The 15,348-nt window shown below is 44.7% G+C and overlaps 1 protein-coding gene and 1 non-coding gene across 3 annotated transcripts in view; one reads left to right on the top strand and one right to left on the bottom strand.

Annotated features, from left to right (window-relative positions):
- LOC142991189 (tensin-2-like) overlaps window positions 1-9,625 on the top strand; it is a 23,748-nt gene extending 14,123 nt beyond the window's left edge. For both annotated transcript variants that reach the window (XM_076141226.1, XM_076141227.1), the window contains 24 exons: window positions 352-384; window positions 485-534; window positions 652-835; window positions 941-991; window positions 1,119-1,241; window positions 1,378-1,442; window positions 1,848-1,931; window positions 2,045-2,157; window positions 2,313-2,373; window positions 2,602-2,677; window positions 3,312-3,441; window positions 3,887-3,952; window positions 4,049-4,165; window positions 4,313-5,641; window positions 5,763-5,913; window positions 6,095-6,987; window positions 7,113-7,244; window positions 7,397-7,489; window positions 7,619-7,696; window positions 7,936-8,013; window positions 8,211-8,379; window positions 8,518-8,586; window positions 8,886-8,915; window positions 9,104-9,625. In XM_076141226.1, the coding sequence (XP_075997341.1) occupies window positions 352-384; window positions 485-534; window positions 652-835; window positions 941-991; window positions 1,119-1,241; window positions 1,378-1,442; window positions 1,848-1,931; window positions 2,045-2,157; window positions 2,313-2,373; window positions 2,602-2,677; window positions 3,312-3,441; window positions 3,887-3,952; window positions 4,049-4,165; window positions 4,313-5,641; window positions 5,763-5,913; window positions 6,095-6,987; window positions 7,113-7,244; window positions 7,397-7,489; window positions 7,619-7,696; window positions 7,936-8,013; window positions 8,211-8,379; window positions 8,518-8,586; window positions 8,886-8,915; window positions 9,104-9,248 (4,320 nt within the window). In that variant the 3' untranslated portion in view covers window positions 9,249-9,625. The remainder of the gene's footprint in view (window positions 1-351; window positions 385-484; window positions 535-651; window positions 836-940; window positions 992-1,118; window positions 1,242-1,377; window positions 1,443-1,847; window positions 1,932-2,044; window positions 2,158-2,312; window positions 2,374-2,601; window positions 2,678-3,311; window positions 3,442-3,886; window positions 3,953-4,048; window positions 4,166-4,312; window positions 5,642-5,762; window positions 5,914-6,094; window positions 6,988-7,112; window positions 7,245-7,396; window positions 7,490-7,618; window positions 7,697-7,935; window positions 8,014-8,210; window positions 8,380-8,517; window positions 8,587-8,885; window positions 8,916-9,103) is intronic.
- Window positions 9,626-10,693: 1,068 nt separating this feature from the next.
- trnaq-uug (transfer RNA glutamine (anticodon UUG)) lies at window positions 10,694-10,765 on the bottom strand. Its single transcript has one exon. It is a non-coding gene; the product is annotated as a tRNA-Gln (tRNA).
- Window positions 10,766-15,348: the final 4,583 nt, after the last annotated feature.

The following is a 15,348-nucleotide window of genomic DNA, read 5'->3' as shown; positions in this document are numbered from 1 at the left end:
TCTCTCTCTCTCTCTCACTCACTCACTCACTCACTCACTCACTCTCTCTGCGTGTGTGTGTGTGTGTGTCAGAGCGCTTCATGTGGACTCGCCGAATCTGTGCTGACAGCTTCATCTGCAAACCAGCTGCTGCACATGACAGCAGGAGAGAGAGAGAATGAATCTCACTCTCCTCTATCTCCTATCGCCCTTCTCCCTCCTCTTTATCCACCCCTCACCCCTTCATCATCTCTGCTGCTGGAACACAACCGACAGCAAACACATGACTTGGCGGGGGGGGGGGGGGGGCTGGTGTGTGTTTGTGTATGTGTGTGTGCGCTTTTGTAACCCAGTGTTCACTTCTCTTTACAGGTGAAAACCACCTGCATCTCAAGCACAGACCTGGTGAGAAGAAACGTGGATTTGTTATGAAACAGTTTTAAGATAAGATAAGATAATGCAACCAAAACACTTTCAATGATTTTCCCTTCTCTCCCTCTATCAGCACGGCTCCACAAAATCGACGTTGCAGAAGAAGAGAGGCTCCTTACCAAGGTGCTTAATGCAGAGTCCATGAATAGGAACAAGACAAAAAGCAAAACAAAATAAACATTGATTCCTTAATGGCTTTCTGTTGTGCTGTGATGAAAGCTGCATTCTGTCGATACGCAGGAGTAAAAGTGTGGAACGAGTGATGGAGCACGTGATGGAGCGTCACTATGACTTCGACCTCACCTACATCACAGAGAGGATCATCTCTGTGTTCTTCCTGCCGGACCTGGACGAACAGCGGTACCGCAGAAACCTGCAGGAAGTGGCCGCCATGCTCAAATCAAAGCACCAAGACAAGTTCCTGGTTAGTCCGAAATAGAAGACATAGGAGGCGAGACTGTGAGTCGCAAGGTTGTGATATGGGCTGATGAGAAATCAAACACTTATAATGTTTCTCTGCCACTTCTAGCTCCTGAATTTATCCGAGAAGAGACACGACATCAACAGACTGAACCCAAAGGTACAAAACAAGAGATTACACGCTGATTAATGTTTTCTACATTTTCCCCGTACAATTTCATAACATGAACGGGTGGAAAGCCGTCGGGATTTAAACCCTTGACTCTCCGGGCTCCTCTGTGATTCAGGTTCAGGACTACGGCTGGCCAGATCTCCACGCTCCACCCCTGGACAGGATCTGTGCCGTATGTAAGGCCATGGAGACCTGGCTGACCTCTGACCCCCAAAATGTGGTGGTCCTCCACTGCAAGGTCAGGGCACATTTTTCTTCCATTCTTCTATTTTTCTTCATTTTCTCAAATAAATTCACCTTGACTTGACTAGAAAGTATAAAATAGTGGCAAAACAAGTTAACTTTCTTTCTTCTCTTGATTCTTGTTCTGGCAGGGAAACAAAGGGAAAACAGGAGTCATTGTCGCAGCCTACATGCACTACAACAAGATATCAGCTGGGTAATATGCATCATTATTAATAACACGTGTGTGTATGAGGAATGAACCACATTGACCACCAATCAAAAGGAACTGGATCCCTGTCTTACAAACACACATATGACTGTTTGTCTGACACCAAATAGTACAACCATCTAAATGACTTTGTCACACTCAAAGTTTGTTCTCATCATGATCAAAATCCTCCCTGACCACAATGAGTGAAACTTAAACAATAGGAAAATTGTCTTTGTTGGACTTAAAACACCCAAAATGTTGGTTATTGCCAATTTCAGTGTCGAGTGGATTGGTAGAGAGAGTTGCAAACAGACAGGATGTATTCTGTAAAACACTATAATAATAATAATACCCAAGCAAAAAAGAGTTTCTGTGACATGTGTGTGCTAACATGTTTTGTGTCCACAGAGCGGACCAGGCTCTCACCACTCTGGCTATGAGGAAGTTCTGCGAGGACAAAGTCACTTCTTCTCTCCAGCCGTCTCAGAACAGGTGTGACACTCACACATCTACCCCTGCATTGTCGCTCACTCTGTTCAACTTCTTTTGGTTTTCATCTCCTCGTCTCGTCCCTTTTTCATTCCCTCACCTCCCTCCTTCTTCAGGTACATCTACTACTTTGGTGGTCTGCTGTCCGGGTCCATTAAAATGAACAGCAGCCCTCTGTTCCTCCACCAGATCCTCATTCCTTCACTGCCCAACTTCCAGACAGGGGGAGGTCAGTTCTGCCAAAACTCATCTCGTAATAGCTCTGGCGCTCTGTTCGGGATAGTGAGAAGAAAGCGCTTCCGCCCATTCATAGAAAACAGACAATGGCGCCTTTGTCTGTGTTCATCTCTCTCTTTCATTGTTTTCTCCTCCGGGTTTCTGCAGGTTTCTATCCTTTCCTGAAAATCTATCAGTCGCTGCAGCTGGTCTACACGTCAGGCGTTTAGTAAGTACATGGTCAGTTGTCCATTTGCACCACGTCTGGGGTCTTTCTGTCCCCTCCCCCTCAGACAGACTCTGCAGGAAGCTGTCTGTGTTTAGATGTAGGCTGGTCTGTGCTTACGTTCAAGTTAATGTTGTTTCACCCACCCCAGACGTGTTTTGACCGCTTTTTGGTGTGTTCAATATTTACGATTGTGTGCATGTGCGTGTGTGTGTGTCTGTGTGTGTCCAGTGACCCTCAGAGCTCCAGGGCGAGGAAGCTGTGTGTGACGATGGAGCCAGCGCTGCTACTAAAGGGAGACATCATGGTGAGACAGACCTTGCTGTCATATTTAAATGTAATCCTGTCCATTCACATTCACACACGGATCACTTACGCAGCAATTATCTGCTATTATATTCAAATCCAGTAATCACTTCCTTCCCTCTCACTTATTCTCTCCTTCTCTCTCTCTCTGACGTTATTTATAAAATTGCTCTGCAGATCTGAAGTTCAAATAATTATTGCACTTAAGCGACCGGTCCTGACTTCATTATGCTCTCATAACGTCTGGCATTTATCATTAAGAGGATCAGAGTGAGCCTGACAGACGCAGACACACACAGATGCTTTACTTATCTCAGAGGGTTGTTTAGTTTCCATGGCAGCAACACGCTCTGAAAGCATGGACAGCCTTACACCGTCTCTGTCTCGCTCGTGTCTCTCTCTCAATTGTGTCTCTCTCACCCGTGTCTCTCTCTCACTCGTGTCTCTCTCACCCGTGTCTCTCTCACGTGTCTCTCTCACTCCTGTCTCTCTCTCACTTGTGTCTCTCTCACTTGTGCCTCTCTCACTCCTGTCTCTCTCTCTCCTGTGTCTCTCTCACCCGTGTTTCTCTCACCCGTGTTTCTCTCACCTGTGTCTCTCTCACCCGTGTCTCTCTCCCCCGTGTCTCTCTGCAGGTGAAGTGTTACCACCGGCGGACTCGTTCAGCAGAGAGAGAGGTGCTGTTCCGTGTCCAGTTCCACACGTGTACCGTTCATGGGGCCCAGCTGTGGTTTGGCAAGTCTGAACTGGACCAGGCCAGCACAGGTACAGCATGAGCACACAGGCTCCCGTATTTCATTTGATTTCCATTTAAAAAAAGCATAACAGAGGAAGAAGATGAGAGGAGCCATGTTATTATGTGCGCATTTTGAAACTGATGGCAAATGACAGCGTCAGGTGAAATGAAACAGAAATACTTCCGCCTGGCTCGGTAGGAAGCAATCTTACAACAGATGAACGTTCACAGTTCACGGCCCATAATGTATAAATAGCATTAGCAACACTTGAACAATCATATCAGAATCAAAGGAGAGACACAGAAAGCTACATTTGGCTGATCCTCCCCTCAGATGCTGCTTTCCTTTCATGCTCTGCGTGTTGCGTCTCTATTTGATTTGCCATTTTCTGTCTATTCATTCATATCATAACGGAACAAAGATCTGTCGTACATGAACACCAATATTTATATTTCCTGCTGGTCTTTCTGTAGATGACAGGTTTCCCCCGGACGCCACGGTCGAGTTTATCTTTTCCAGCGGCCCTGACAAAATGAAAGGTGTGTATTCTCGTCTGTGTGTTCCTTTGGCATGTGGTATATGTTTTCCTATTATCAACATTTTCACCTGTCTCAAATTAAAATGCCTCCTTCCAGGCCAAGAATACCGCAAGAATGACCCGTCCATCAAAGTGGACTACAACACATCAGACGCTGTGGTGAGATGGGATTCCTATGAGAACTTCAACCTGCACCACCAGGACAGTTTGGAAAGTAAGACACACACACACACACACACACACACACACACACACACACACACACACACACACACACACACACATATTTGAAAATCTAACAGCACCATAGCCACAGATTGACCTCTGATGGTCACACTCCTCCCTCTCCCGTCTCTAACAGATATCTCTCATACGAGGGGTCCTCTAGATGGAAGTCTCTACGCACAGGTGAGGAAGCGCCGTGGGCCAGGCTCAACCGCTGCAACAGCATCGCCCAATGGCTGCCTCCCTAGCAGCCCTACAGTGAAGCCTCCCAGCCTCCCCCAGCTCTCCCCCCTCAGCTCTGAGTCCAGCCAATCCGATAATCAGGACAACACTTCCGCCGCCGCAGGAGAAGAGAGAGTGAGAGACAAAGCAAAGGGGAAAGAAAGGGACAGGGAAACGGCAATTTTGGATGACGGAGACCCATCCAGCCCGGGTGGTGTGAGGCGAGAGCACCCGTGTTGCAGTCAAGGGGGCACACAGCGTGGCGACGCAGCATGGGAGAGGGAGAGAGAGCCCTGCCTGTCTAATGGTCACTGTGTGGGACGTTGCAACAGCAGGAAAAAAAATCCAAAGAGTCAAACTCTGCCAGCGTTACCGTCCAAACCTGTGTCCCCTCCTCCTCATCTCACTCATATGGAACTCTGCCACCGCCATAGTGCTCACCCCTTACCAGAGTTGCCATGGGAACGCCCACCTCCACCGCTGCCCTGTCTCCACAGGCCATGCTATCCTTACTCCGCCCCTGACCACACCCATCCACGCGGCCACACCCTCCCCGCCTCAAACAGACTCTGCCCTGGAGAAGAGTGTCACCTCTTCCATTATCCAAGCCATGGCCCCACTTCTCATCTCTCCCATCAGTCGCTGCCCTCAAGCCCATACAGGGAAATATTCTTCAGCCCGCCAACCCCTTCTTCTGGTTGTCCGTGCCAGGACTGCTCCAGCAGGCGAGAGCGCCAATCAGCCTCAGTCAGATCGTTCCACCCTCTGCACCAAGACCAGTCAGAAAACCCCCACTGGTCCCAACGAACGAGAGAAGGTCCTCCGCTGTGGGAAACTGAAAACCCTTGGGAAATGGCACGAGAGGCCCAGTTCTGGCAGAGCAAATCAGCTGTGCCACCGTATCGTATCTGCCACTCCCCTTTGGAGCAGAGTCCAAACTCGGACCAATCTAAATTCGCCCCGGGACCTCACCAGGCCTTCTCAAGCCCCCAGTCTCTAATAGATGTGAGGGACGGAGCCAGTAGCGGGTACCACACCCCTCCGCAGCCCCGCCACTCCTGCCCCTGCTCGCCGCCCTATCAGTCGTCCCCTGCTGAGAGCCATGAGAGCCGTGGTTACGCCTCAGGGTACCAGTCTGGATCAGCCTCTCCACTACCCACTAACAGCCCCACTTCTGGGAAAAACAGACTACCTGAGGCAACGCCTGGTGCCAGAGATCAGCAGCATGTGGAGCATAACAAAGGTAAATGACGGAAAAATCGATATCGATAATAATAATGTGTTCTTTAGTACTGCTTATATAACTGCTTTCATTTTCCCTCATTTCTTTGTCATCTGATCTTTTTCACTGGAAACTCTGAAAGGGGGGAATGACAGGGCGGATGTGGAGGACAACATATCTCAGGGTTCAGAGGCTAAATCAGATTCTAATGGCCAGTCAAGCACGCCTGGACTGGACTCTGATCATGACTACACAGTCATTGGTAGCAACAGTCCAACACACACTGAAGACAGGTGAGTACATAACAATATGTTTGTTTGTTAGGAGTGAAATTTTGTGTTCAACTGTACAAAAACTCTCAAATTGTGACGCTCATTCCATTTTTCCATCTACCAGCTGGAAATATAATCAAATATTTCCCTGGATGTGTGTTTCATAATCCTACTTTCCATCTATGTTCCATCTCTCCCTCAGTGTGACGGCTGATAGTTCTTCCGAAAGCCAAGAAGCTTCAGTTTCTGTGCCACAGGAATCCAACACAAACAGCAGCAAGATCACCAAACAAGCAGCAACAGAAACAACAGCGCACAGTCAAAGTGGCCACATATCCAGAAACTCCACAGACGCATCAAGTCAACCGTCTCCATGTTTGAGCTCTGATGGCAACGATGGCGCCGCCAAGGTTACAGGGAGTTCAGAGGGATCTTCCCAAACTGAGACTTCAACCCAGACCGCTGTCATCAATCACACTTCCATCCATGCAGTCTCCCCGGTCCAACTGCATCTCAATGGCTCTGCACTTCCTGGTGACTCCCAGTCTGACATCAGCAGAGGAGTATTTCAGAACCCATCTTCCAGACTCAGTTCCACGCGCTCTTCCCCGAACTCTTCCCTCAGTTCACCGGAGCGTCGATCTTCTCCTCAGCGCTCCGACACAGCAGGACAGAGTCTGACTCCAGACAGAGACAGTTTAGCCGACCCCAAACCACCTTCACCTGTCCCGGATGGATATAACACGCCAACTTTCCCTTTAGCGTCCTATTACTACCCTTTGCTTAATGTCCCCCACGTCCCATACACGGGCTACACCGCAATCACCATTCCTGCCGTTCAGCCTCCGCTTCCAGAGAAAAAACGTCTCTCATCCACACCAGGGTCCCTGAATGGACACAGCTCTCTCCTGCGGGCCACGTTAGCCTCTTCCCCCACCAATCCCCACCACGTCACCTTCTCGCCCTCTGTGGGAGAGCACAAACAAGAGTCCACGCCGTCCGGCTGTAAGGAAGAGACAGACGTCAGGGTCAATCCCAAGTTTGTCCAAGACAGCTCCAAATACTGGTACAAGCCAGGCATCTCCAGAGATCAAGGTGAGATTTAAATGGAAGATGATGTGAAATACAACAATCCTTACCAAGATCATTGATTTTTCATCGCTATTTCCTCTGTTTTTGCACAACAGCATCCTAACTCTGCTGTGTGTTCCCTACTGTAGCAATAGCTGTGCTGAAGGACAAAGAACCAGGATCCTTCCTCATCAGAGACAGCAACTCTTTCCACGGAGCCTACGGCCTGGCCCTCAAGGTGGCAACGCCGCCCCCCAATGCAAACATAACGGGCAGCAAAGGTAGATTACATTATCATTGTAATTTTAGTAGAATTTGCCTGTGGTGAAAACAGTAATGAAGGCCACTCTGGATCAAATTAGGCAGTGTGTGACAGTTTGACAGGTTTTAATCCTCCCTCTCTACCTTCTCACCCTGCTCTCCTCTCTCCCAGGGGATCCTCTGGAACAGCTGGTGAGACACTTCCTGATTGAGACGGGGCCACGGGGAGTGAAGATCAAGGGCTGTCAGAACGAGTCCTACTTCGGTCAGTTATGTGGCGGACGCACAGTTGGTTTTCAACTGCAAGCCAGGGGAATTAGATGAACTAATGCTTCCTCTTTTGTCTCCTTTCCATACCTTTCTTGCCTCCTCTTTCTTACTCTCTTTCTTTCAGGAAGTTTATCTGCTCTGGTTTACCAGCATTCAATCACTCCCATCTCCTTACCATGTGCCCTTCGCATCCCAGAAAAAGGTCATTATCATATAATTACAGTTTGATATGAAGAATGTTAAAAATCAAATGAGAAGAGAAGACAATAACATTTTAGGGCATAAGATGAAAATAAAGTGTGAGAGCTTTTGCTAAGAAAAAGAACTGCACCCTCCATAATTTAGTCTTTTTCTAGGAAACATTTTGCAGGTTCAATGTGCATATATTGCGTTTAAATGTTTGTGTGTGTGTGTGTTCGCTGCTGAATTCTGACATTTCAGATCTGATCGGAGAGCTTCAGGAGATGCAAAGTAGCACCAGCACCAGCACAGCCGCTGACCTCCTCAAACAAGGAGCAGGTAGTTAACACGGCTGATGGTTTTCTTATGCAAATGTGAATAGAGGAAGTTAAGATCTCCTGCAGCTCCTTAAAGCTGCAGTTCTGATGTTTACCAGCAGGGGGAGCGCCAGTCACACATTCTCACAACAGTCACAATAATGTAGCTCTGTATGTTTCATATTTGTTAACTCATCTTCTCTCTGTGTTATTCCCAAGCCTGCAACGTACTCTACCTAAACTCCGTGGAAACCGAATCACTGACGGGGCCTGAAGCAGTTTCCAAGGCAACTAAATGCACTCTGGCTCTAAGCCCTCGCCCAGTAGCAACAATGGTCCACTTTAAAGTGTCTGCTCAGGGAGTCACTCTGACCGACAGCAAAAGAAGGTCCGTCACTACACTACCTTCAAGCAACAATAACACAGTTTAAACACAGTGTGTGTATCTGGAGCGCCTGGCTATACATTATATGTATGTATTAAACTGTATGATGCCAAAGCTATATAACTTCTTGTGTCTCCACAGGCTGTTTTTCAGGAGACACTACCCGATCAACACTGTGACCTTCAGCAGTATTGACCCCCAAGATCAGAGGTGAGTCGCTGAGGAGCATCAGGCACAAACACACACACACACCGTCACTGTAGTTAACTTCGGTCGATAAACACAACTGCCTGAATATTTTACAGCTCTGTTTCTTTAGCAGAGGCAAATCAATCTGTGTGTCTGATGTGGCTGCACAAATCTGTTCATCCTGACTTATATTTTTTTAATATAAGCTCTGTTTGTGACTTCGCTTGTCTGCTTTATTTCTATGGAAGGTGAATGAATAGCGGCTGGTCATGTAAATCAGTGTGTTTGTCTCTGTCTCTGTTTGTGTGCCCGTGCATCAGGTGGAATAATTCTGATAGCAGGTCCAGCAAGTAAGTGCTTGTGTCGCTGTGTGTTACATATGTGTGTTGTTATATTTGGTGATATTGTGCTATGTAAGCATGGCCATCAGGTCTGTTATTCACAAATCTTTGAAAGACAAATTCTGGTTTCTTTCTGTCACATGCACAATTTTGTTTACGCTTCTATTTTCACCAGTCGTGCCTTGTTCTCCCTTTAGGATGTTTGGCTTTGTGGCGAGGCGGACGGGCAGTGCTACAGAGAATGTGTGTCACCTCTTTGCAGAGATAGACCCGGAGCAACCAGCAGTGGCCATCGTCAACTTTATCAATAAAGTCATGCTGGGACCACAGCTACGCAGATGAGGGTGCAGATTTTTCAAGACTCATCTGATTTTGGTGTATTTTTGTATGGGTGCTGTGTGTATATCTGTGTGTATATAAGTGTATTTTGTGCAGGTAGCACAGCTGCGCCAACGATCTGACAGTGTTTTCATAAGGGAAACACCATCAGTGTGACCTGATAGGAACTCAGGTTTGTGGCAGTTTACCTATCGAGCAGTTAGAGAAATGGCTTTAGACACCAAAGAGGGACTCAACTCACCTTTAGTATATTTTTATTGAAGAAAGCATTTGACATGACAGTGCACATACAGTACACAAGAAGGTTGTGTATTTATTATTATTATTGTTGTTTCACTTTTTTTCAGAGCCAGACAGAGAGACAGAAAGAAGAACTGAGACCCTGAAGCAAAATAGGCAATGTAATGTTCAAGTAAATTGAAACAATAGGGTGACAGACAGGGCAACAGCAGAAAGCCACGGCCGCCAAAGGTTGAGTAAACACGGCACAGTAGTGTGGATGCAGAGCCCTCGATGACATCAGTGTTGTTGGTTTGATGCTCTCGGTTTAAGGTTGTTGTTTTTTCCAGGTTTTGCAGGATGATGTCAAACAGCAGTGTAGGCAGCTACAGATCGCATCATAGGCTGTGGTGAAAAACAAAAAGAGAAGATATATATAGAAACAGTCACACAACCATCAACATTAATATTCAAAACTGGTTTAGAATGTGTCAGAATGTAAAAGTATGTTATAAGGTGGAATGGAGCATTTTTGCAACTTTTAGTGCTGATGCAAAGGAGAACAGATGTAGAAAGTGATTTAATTAAAGAGGTTATAAGATTGAATAAGAAATGCAATGAGACCTGAGAGTGTATTTAGCTGTTTTATCTCAGCAGAAAGTCATCAGGTCATCACTATCAACTCTTTCTATATTATTACATAAAAACACGCTGGTGCATTTGTGGACCCTATGGAAGTTCTCATCAACAGCCACAACTCACATGTCACTGTTAACCAATTTCACTTTAAAACATTCTGCCTGTGAAATAAATTTCAGAGTGGATTTTCACTTTAAACCAAAGACTTAATGACTGTGTAAAGATATTTGTATGGTTTGATTTTTTTTTTAATCTTTTTCATGTTGTATATTTGTCTTTTCTAAAGACTGAAGCAGTATTTAGATGGCTTCAGTACGGTTCTTGTTTTTCACAAAGCAGTTTTATGTAAAAGAAATAATATATTTTAGGCCTTTAAGGTTGATGAGAACAATTACGTGTTATATTTGACAAGATATTAAAGAAATAACATCAAAACAATGCCAGCGTAGTCTTCGTTATTTATGACGTTTAAGATGCAGAATAACGAACAGCGTTGAAACTGACTTCAGCGTTAATATTTTAACGTAGATTTAGGGTTAGGGTTAGGGTTAGCAGCAGGAATTAGAGCGAGCCCGACTCTCAAAAGGACGAGGTCCTACCGAGATTTGAACTCGGATCGCTGGATTCAAAGTCCAGAGTGCTAACCATTACACCATAGGACCGGCGTGCGAGTGAAAGTAGGACATGGCGTCTTATATCTACGTCATCACGACATGCGGAAAATGTTCCTTTTGTTTCTGCCGGTATCGCCAACAACAATGATCTATCTTGGGTCAACGATAGACTAGTGGACTCAAACTCTGCCATGACATCACATTCTTCATATTTTCAGTTAATGACGTGTTTAACGCGTTGCTAACTAGCGTTAACTCTAGCTGCGCTATGCTAACTAGCTGCGTGAGGTACAACTGCGTCACCACGTGAAAGGAGACCGAAAATAAGGTAAGACTGATAAATTAGGTCACCGTGGTCAGTTTATTGACAACTCATTTCAATGGACAAATGTATCACATTGTAATTATGTTGCAAATTCTTTTAGATTTCTTCTCTTTTAAGCCAAATCAATGTCCGGTTTAAGTTGCGTGGTTTTAAAAAATAAAACTTTCTCCGCGAGCAACTCAAATCATTTTGTAGGAACAGGGTGCGAAATATTGAATGAGTCATTTACTGTAGAGGCGATGTCACTGAGCAAGGCACTAAAGTACGGTGCAGTACACTGATCCAGCGTAGTCCCCTGGTTCTGCCACTAGGGGGAGCCAGAGAGACGTACATGAACCTTGTTAGTGCTAAATCCTTTCCCCCATGTCGCAGCTGCTTGGGAGTGGGTTTGTAATTTTCTCGTATTCTGTAAATCATGTAGCAGCGCATTGGTACAAGTCTGAGGACGAAAGGAGTCCACTAAAAGCTCCACTCCATAAAATCTATCTAATGACTAATTAGAGCATAAAAAGAAAAACAACCTTTGATCGCTTGAGTACATATTTGAAGAGCATAAAGGAATTTCAACAACTCTGAGGACCTGAAGGCAGGAAAGAAAAATGTTGTTTTCTGAGGAAAATCCACAACACTTGATTTATGTATTTGCTTTAATAAGTAATGGTAATGTTGCTTACATCATCCCTCTCTTTTAGAAAATACACACAGCACATCTAAGTGGGTCAATGAAATGCTACGTGTAGTTAAAGTACATGTTTACCATTCATGCATTGGAGAAGAGAAACAGGCAGTGATCCACTTCTTTACTTCAATGATCATTAATGACTGTGTATTATTAAGACTGACAGAGGCTTCATTTAACACAGAATGTTCAGTATGTGGTGTACATTTGTACGTTTGTCTTATGAACATAGTACACAGTAGCAGTCGCTGAGCCTCACAACTCTTCACCATGAACTACAAAAATATGTATACACACTATGTAAACAATTCTATAGAAATGGTAGAAATGTAAATAACTGTAAAATATGTAAGCACTTAACAGTATACACACTATTACTAGTCAGTATACAGAGTTTACAATATACTACAGCTTACAGGAAACACCTTGAATTTTTTTACTTACTACTTAAACTAACCCCTTAAAATCAAACTCTAGCTCAAAGTCTTTCCTTCAAATGTCAAACACATTTTCAAAGTGATAACAACATCAAAACAGCCATAAAACCTATGAAAGTGTGAATGCTCAAAGGATCCATGTTGTGTATTACTTTAAGCCCCGTTGGTGTGAACAGGCTCCCTCCTTCATTTGGTTGTCTAGCAACATGTCAGGGCTCACCTCTGCCCTGCATGCAGACGCTGCTCTATCAGTGACCGAGCTGAGGTCTGCGCTGCTCTCTGCATAACATATTGCCCAACGTATTGATTGATGTGGAGCTGTGCTCAGCCACACCGCTGCAGATACGTATGTGTGAACAGGGAGTACGGGAAGTGCCTGAGCACACATTCTTGATGGGGGTCCAGTGTTGAGAGTCAGAGCGGCAGAGGTGCACGTGTTTTATGCATTAGGGTTGTTGTTCAGAGCATTTTTACACACAATACAGCATATGTTTGTCATGTAGAGGTGTTAGAGGGCTATATGCTGGACTAAGGTGATGGCATTTCATCTAATGGCTCCACATGTAAACTACAGAGGCTAACCAGTAAAATGAGTCTGCGTGGCTTCTTACAAGCCACTCATCTCATGATGACAGATATAAATGGGTGGTAGTGAGGCAGGCCGGATATCCTGGGTTTCTTAGGAATGACAGGGAGGATGGTGGTACAGTCTGGAAACATGTGTTGATGACAGACTGGAGTTAAAATAACTATTAAGTGGTTATTCACAAACACTCGGTTAAAGTTTCACCGTCTCGATGATCAAGATCGAGGTTTGAATTGCATTGCTCTTCATGTGTTTGAATTTAGAACATGTACATTCTTGTTTATTAAAGGTCAGATGGTATATACCTCACATCAGCTTTGCTCCTACTAAAAGCAGTCTAGTTGCTCTGACCCGACTGTTTTAATATCTGTGATACTATATATGACCTTAATATTTGGTATTGCGTAATCAGTAATTACACAGTCTCCCAATACTCTATATCTACACCGCTGTGTAATTGTATTGTGCACAGTTAACCACATCAGACCTCAGCCCTGCCCAGGCTGTACCCTGGCTCGTGCTCCAGTCCCTGTGACTCTGCACAGAAAGAGGCATGGGTGGATGGACAGTATACTATTATTTCAGACACAATGGTCTCTTAAAGTAATGCCTTTATTCTGAAAGGTGAAGGATCGTAGGACCAGTGTCCCACTCTACAGGAATCACGCATCAGATGAAACTGCTTTTGATGTGGCTGCCCCCTTGCATGCCATGCTCCTCCCCTCAGATTATGAATGGGTGAATTTGAGGTGAATTATTAAGTGCTTTGGATAAATGTACTATACTGGGAAATCACAGTCTATTTACTGCCATCCCGTACCCTGACCTGTCCCGGTGTGTTAGAGTATACAGTGTGACTGTGCTTGTGCCATATGCTAATACTTGCACCTTTACCATGTGAGTTATTTATTTATGTTTCTATGCCAGTGCCACAAATACAAATTTCCATAGTTTCAGTGAGTCATGTGTGTCTGATTTATGATTTCCACTCTTCCCTGCTGCTTTCCTAACAGCAAGCCAGCTCGCTTTGAGAGCCGGATCATCTGAGGACACAAAATGGCTGGGCCAGGATACACGTCTGACATGAGTGCAGTGGAGCCAAATAAATCCCTGCTAGTAGAATGGCTTGATCCAGCAGTGTGCCCGACTTGGAGACCGCCCAAGCCACGGGACAAGGATCAACTCACCATGAGCGCGAACTTAACACCCACACACTTTACTACCACTTACTGCACATGAATCAACAGTTAATAGGCTTATGAGACATTTCTATGGTCTCGTAAGGCTCAGAATATGCTAATTCTGATGCTTAAATAGAAACAAAAACAGACATAAACAAGTCAGTATTTAGCGCAAGCCAGTGAACTTTGTACATGCACGCTTCAACTTCGTGGTATGACCTTAATTGTTGAGTGGTCTGTACTTTTCAGCCACACACTGGGCACAAAATGTATGCCTGTCTCATGTGGAATAGCCTGGTATATTTCGGGAATGTTTGTTGTGAACTTCTCCACATTTCAGGAGCATGGCAGCCCGCTGAGCAGAGGCTGAAGAGAGGGAGACGGAGGAGTGTACGACGCGGCCCCTAACATTGTGCTGACTGTTAAATCAATGCCAGGGGATAAATGGAGAGCTGATGAGACTGCAAAATACCTGATACACGTTTGATATACAGAGCAGAAGCCAAGCAGATTGGACAGGAAATGAGACTGATATTGTCCTGCTCTCTGTATTTTAGATAGTTAATAATTGTGTTTGTATCTAACCCTTGTGTTTCATAACTTAATTTCAATTAAAGTTAATAATTAATAGGTTAAAATTACATTTCCTGTAGATTCAGGAATTTTAATTCTCTTCATTATTATAATTGTTGATAATAAACATTATTGTTATTTTATGGTAATTGCCATAACTCTTTAATAAGAAAATGTAAAGGATCAATTCAGAAAACACTATATGCATATTTATGTACACAGTAATAGTGCCTGTAAAAGTGATTTCATTGCTCCCAAATATTGATTGGTATTTACCACAAATTTCAATGTATCAGTACTATTTGTCTATAGAAAACACAAGGCTAAAGCTTAAAAAATAAATTTGGCAAGGCATTTTCATCTCATTTTGTCAGCACTTCTCTTTAAATTAACTTCTTTTTTTCCTCCCTTGTCTCTCTTTTTCCCCCCCTTCTCTCTGTATAAAAAAAATCTCAGAAAATGTCTTCTAACTGTATGTCAAATGCATTCTTCAATAAAACTATTTAACAAATTAAAAGATCAGCACTTCATATTCATTTTGCTAACCCAAACTGTACAGCTCCGTTGCCTCCACGTGTTTCTGCTGTCACATTGTCTGCTATGGCATCAGCAGGGGTAAAGAATGACTTCAGCTGGAAGAGGATGTATGGGACCGGATGGGGGCCTCTGCTCTTTCCCTCTCCCCTTTTCTATCCTCCATTACTGTGTTTACATTACAGACACACCCCTGACCTTCACCAGGCCCCTCGGCTGGCCCACCACCCCTTACACTTTCCACCGTTTCCACAACATCCACTCTGTGCACGGAACTGAGAATGAAGAAATAACATCAGATAAATAACAATAGATG

The sequence above is a fragment of the Genypterus blacodes genome, unplaced genomic scaffold (genome assembly GCF_046128005.1).
Source record: "Genypterus blacodes isolate CSIRO-AG114 ecotype Tasmania unplaced genomic scaffold, CSIRO-AGI_Gbla_v1 ptg000017l_1, whole genome shotgun sequence".
Lineage (NCBI taxonomy): Eukaryota > Metazoa > Chordata > Actinopteri > Ophidiiformes > Ophidiidae > Genypterus > Genypterus blacodes.
Note: the sequence above shows the minus strand (reverse complement) of the source record. Positions and strands in the feature narration are given on the sequence as shown.